This window comes from Rhinopithecus bieti, unplaced genomic scaffold, assembly GCF_001698545.2.
Source record: "Rhinopithecus bieti isolate Rb0 unplaced genomic scaffold, ASM169854v2 scaffold_13689, whole genome shotgun sequence".
NCBI classification, from domain to species: Eukaryota; Metazoa; Chordata; class Mammalia; order Primates; family Cercopithecidae; genus Rhinopithecus; species Rhinopithecus bieti.
In genome coordinates, this window is record NW_016808044.1 from 269,879 (window position 1) to 275,471 (window position 5,593).

Below are 5,593 nucleotides of genomic sequence, written 5' to 3' on the forward strand. Positions count from 1 at the left end.
GTGGCTTATTTTACCTAACATCATGGTTTCTAGGTTCATAAATGTTGTAGCAAATGAGATAATTTCCTCTTTTTATGGCTGAATTATTGTATATATGTACTGTATTTTCTTTATCCATTCATTAGTTTATGGACATTTAGCTTGATTCCATATCTTGACCCTACTGTGTGTGCTGCAGTAAACCAGGCAGTGCAGACATCTGTTCAACATACTGATTTTATTTACTTTGAATACATAACCAGTGGTGGGAGTGCTGAGTCATACAGTACTTATAGGTTTAATTTTTTGAGGAACCTCCATACTGTTTTCTATAATGATTGTATTAATTTATATTCCCAACAACAGTGTATAAGTGTTCTGTTTTTTCTGCATCCTCATCTGTACTTATTATCTTTTATCTTTTGATAACAGCCAATCTAACATTGTATCTCCATTGTATCTTATTGTGGTTTTGATTTACATTTTCTGGTGATTGGTGATATTGAGCATTTTGTAATTTATGTGTTGGCCACTTGTATGTATTCCTTTGAGAAAGTCTATTCCTTTATTGTGTCCATTGTTTAATCAGGCTATTTGTCTTCTTGCTATTTGAATTTGTTAATATTTTGAGTATTATTATCAGATGTATAGTTTGCCAGTCTTTTCTCTTTTTCTGCAAGCTGCCACTTCACTCTGTTGAGTCTCATTTGCTGTACAGAAGTTTTTTAGTATGGCACAATTCTATTTGTCTATTTTTGCATTTGTTGTCTGTACTTTGAGGTCATATTCTAAAAACTCATTACCCAGACTTATGTCTTGGAGCTTTTCCCCTATGTTTTGTTTTCCTTATACTTTTACAATTTCAGGTCTTATATTTAAGTATTTAATTCATTTTGAGATAATTTACCTATATATTAGATCCTATATATCTAAGACATAAGGATCTAATTTCATTCTTCTGAATGTAGGTAACCAGTTTTGTCAACATCATTTGTTGAAGAAACTTTTCCTCGTATGTATTCTTGGTGCCTTTGTCGAAAATCTGTTGGCTGTAAATGCATAGATTTATTTCTTGGCTCTCTATTCTGTTCCATTGGTCTATGTGTCTGCTTTTATGTCAGTACCATGGTGTTTGCACATTTTGAAGTTAGGTAGTGTGATTTACTTACAAATTATCCAGCTTCAGCTGGGTGCAGTGGCTCACGCCTATAGTCCCAGCACTTTGGGAGGCCAAGGCGAGTGGATCACCTGAGGTCAGGAGGTCAAGACCAGCCTGGCCAACATGGTGAAACCCCATCTCTATGAAACATACACAAATTATCTGGGCGTAGTGGTATGCACCTGTAATCCCAGCTACTCAGGAGGCTGAGGCAGGAGAATTGCTTGCACCTGGGATGCAGAGGCTGCAGTGAGCCGAGATCACCCCATTGCACTCCAGCCTGGGTAACAAGAGCAAAATTCCATCTCAAAAAAAAAAAAAAAAAAAATCCAGCCTCAGGTTTTCTTTATAGCAATGCAAAATGGCCTAACACTATCTTTAATTTCTTTTAATAGTAATTTATCATTTTGTATGTATAGGTGTCATAGTTTTTCTAGAATGGTTATTTCTAGAGATTTAATATGTTTGGTGCTAATGTAAATAATATTCTTTTAAATATTCTAGTTTTTACATTTTTTATATGTAAACGGGATACTTGTGTATTAAATTATTAAAATTTACACCGCAATGGATTTTTCCAGATCACGTTGGTAATTAAAATATTTTATCTATAGATTATTTTGGATTTTCTGTGTTTATATTATAATAAGGTTTTCTTTGGATAAAGATTCTTTTTTAAAGTGTACTTTTTTATTTTTTTGGCAAGCCCCATATTTAGCTACTATTCTCGCCAGATATTAAAAATGTTAATAGTGAATTTTCTAAATGTCTTCAGCAATATTAAGAGGAAAGACTAGAAAATTCAATATTAATTATTTTCATTATATATGTTTTGCTGATCCCTTTCATCGGATTAAAAAACTTCAAATCTATTTCTAGTACCTAAAAATCTGTGTGTCTTGTGTGTGTATATGCTTATAAATCAGAGAACTGAGTCAAATAGTTTGACTATTTTAGATCCCTCATATAAATGGAATCATGAAATATTTGCCTTTTTGTGATTCGCTTATTACACTTAGCATATGTCCTTAAATTTCACCCATGTTACTACATATAACAAGATTTCCTTCTTTTTTCAGGCTGAATAATGACTGCCATGTTTGGTTACCAATTTTTGCTGAACCTCATAAAAGGAATCAGCATGTGTAGGACTGAAGTTATAACTTCCTAAGTACTTGCTTGATTGCAAAGAGGAAGCCATCAAAAGCTAAATTTTCTTTATTAAACACTTTTTAACTTTGATTACAGTTGCTTTTAAATTGCAGTTACATGCAGATATTTAAATTCTTCTTAGGTCAATTTTGGAAAATAGAAATACTTCTATTTCATTTAAATGTTTAAATTTCTTACTACTAATCGTGACTGTGTGTGCCTTTTCACTTCTGATATTGTTAATGTGTGCCTTCAAAATTTTTCTCTAGTATTAGTATATTCTTAAAGGTTTATTAATTTTATTGGTTTCCTCAAAGAAATAAGTTTGGCTTTGTTTATTCTTAATATTATAGTTATTTTCATTAAATTTTTCCTTTTTCTATATTATTTCTTACATTCAATTAATTTAGAAATAGTTATAGGCTCATATTCAATTTTCCTTTAACATCTTCAAGTAGTTTCAGATTCCCACTAAGCAAGGACCCGCTACATCATTCTTTTTTCTATACTTTTATAGCATACAGTTCAAAGTATATTTAAATTTCCATTGAATGTTCTTCTTTGATCCATGAATTGTTTAGAAATATATTGTTTATTTCAAATACTTGGAGAATTTATATTTTATAATATATTTATCTTAAATTTGCTTTAGTTAGAGAACATAATCTGAAATATTTCAGTTATGAGAAATTGTTTAGACGTGTTTTATGCCCAAGCATGTGGAATATATCAGTAAATCTTTCACATGGACTTAAAATATGTATTTTGAAGTTGTTGCGTATATCTAATAGATCATTTTTGTCAATCGTGTTGCTCAAATCCTTAACTATATTTGATGATTTTCTACTTCTCTTTTGTTCTATCAATATTTGCTTCATACATGTTGAAGTTATATTAAAAGTTGTAAAATATTTTAATTATAATTATTATAACTTCATAATAACTTGACCTTTTGCATTAGGATACATTCTTCTTTTATCTCTACTAATGCTGTTAGACTTAGAGTCTATTTGCTTTATTTCGTAGAAAGTTCTTGTGGTGTATATTTGTTCATCCTTTACTTTGAATGTTTGTATACCTGAAAATGTATCTTTTTTCAGCAGCATATGGTGAAAAATTTTTCCAAATTTTAGGATCATTGTCTTTGATTGATTACAGACCATGACACTATAACATAACAACATATCATTGCAATTTGAAATATAACAGTGGTTTTTAATGATGGTACCACCTCATTACATTATGGTATTTCCTTATACCATGCCCCTACTGACAGAATTAGTGTCTACTGACCAACAGAAATAGTGTGAGATAACTTTAAGAAACAGAAATTTGTAATGTAAAACTCATTATCATGCATTTTTAATAAGTAAATTATCTGTGAAATTATACAAATATACATATATTTTCTGGTCAAATTAAAAATCACAATATGCAGGTTTGAGTCCCAGGAAACCAGGTAATGTACATTCTTTTTTTTTTTCCACTTTTTTGTGTCCATCCATCGCAGATAATTACTCTAGAAGACTGAATAAATGAAAAAAGTCACCTTTATCAACAAGTAAGCTAGTTACAATGACAGCTAGTTCAACAAATAGCATGCAAGTAACCTTATTGCAAAGTAGACCTATATCATGCAATTTATTTTTAGCCAACATTTTAAATACACAAATGCTAAAGAAGTAAAATTAACTAGAGAAAAGAATTTAAAAATAACACTGTAAGAAATTTTAAGTGAAAATTTCAGTATCATTTATATCTTGATCATGTCTATTATAAATTCTAAAAAATATAATTCTGAAAAATATTCTTCAATTTATATTATATATAGCTATATGACTGTCACTACTTAATATGTATTCATCTATACATTCTCTCTCTTTCTCTCTCTCTTCCTCCCCCCCACCAACCCCCTATCCGTAAAATATTTGGAACTCACTCATGTCCTTTGCAAGGACATGGATGAAGCTGGAAGCCATCATTCTCAGCAAACACACACAGGAACATAAAACCAAACACTGCATGTTCTCACTTATAAGTGGGAATTGAATAAAGAAAACACATGGAAACAGGGAGGGGAACATCACATACCAGAACCTGTCAGGGGTTGGGGGCAAGGGGAGGAAGACCATTGGGACTAATACCTAATGCACATGGGGCTTAAAACCTAGATGATGGGTTGAAAGGTGCAGCAAACCACCATGGCACATGTATACCTATGTAACAAACCTGCACAGTCTGCACATGTATCCCAGTACTTCAAGTAAAATAAATTTTAAAAAATGAAAGAAACTTACAGTGATATCATGGCATCTCTGTTGTCCAGACTACCCTTTAGGTTCACTCTCACTTTCTGGTTGCCTGCATATTAAAAATAAAAATAATATTATACTTTCTTCAGGATGATTTTACAAACCTCTGTATTATCTATCAGTCTTGAAACAGTTCTGAATTTTTATCTAAGAACTGGGTTCACCCATTATTTGAGAATACCCTATCACTAAGAACATCTCTGCCCTGGTAATCAAGACTAATAATGCACATCTTTGCATCACTGAATATGAAAAAAAGCACAGTGATATATGTTTACCTGAAAATAAACTTAGATCACTTTTATATTTATAATATTATTGGTTAAGTATCTTTAAACTCTTTTGCCATTCGTTTTCAACCCTATTAATTTCCATTCATTTTACTAGCTATGTTTTCTTCCCTAAAGATATTTGATATCAGTTTTTCCATAATAGTTATCCAATATAAGAAAACCACTTTAGCATACTTAAGTATTGACTAAATTATGACTAGTTTAGGTGCTGTATATTATTTCAGCAATTTCAAATCAACTTTTAAAATATATTCCCTCCTCATTTACATTGCCATATTATTTTAAGTATTTTAATGAAATTCAATTCATTTCAAGTAAAATGAAGGACATAGTTATATAACTCCTAGGCAGAAATCATTTTATAGCATTTTCCTTGAAAATAAATAATCCAGTTTTGATGTTTACTTGTATTCTTGTAGCATATATTCAGATATTTTATTTTAATAAAAAGTTATTTGTTTTATATTTTCTGTAGAATAGATGTGGCTATCATCTAGATTTTTAGTCTTTTATTACATATTAATTTTTAATCTTTTTCTACTTCTAACTGCTTGTGTTTCCATTTACATCACTACCAAAAAAAAGCTAAATTACTTTCCTGGGTTTTCCTATTGCCTTTCATTAAAATAGGATAAAAATTCACTAAGAGATATAAATATTACAAAGTTATTTAAGTATTATTAAGTTAAAATACATAT

General features: G+C 30.4%; 1 protein-coding gene across 1 annotated transcript in view; it reads right to left on the reverse strand.

Moving 5' to 3' along the window:
- Positions 1-3,484: 3,484 nt before the first annotated feature.
- Positions 3,485-5,593, reverse strand: part of ADAM2 (ADAM metallopeptidase domain 2) — a 103,626-nt gene continuing 101,517 nt past the window's right edge. Inside the window, exons 19-20 of the mRNA XM_017885343.1 lie at positions 4,588-4,651; positions 3,485-3,817 (exon numbers count right to left, since the gene is read on the reverse strand). Of these exons, the coding sequence (XP_017740832.1) occupies positions 4,618-4,651 (34 nt within the window). The 3' untranslated portion in view covers positions 3,485-3,817; positions 4,588-4,617. The remainder of the gene's footprint in view (positions 3,818-4,587; positions 4,652-5,593) is intronic.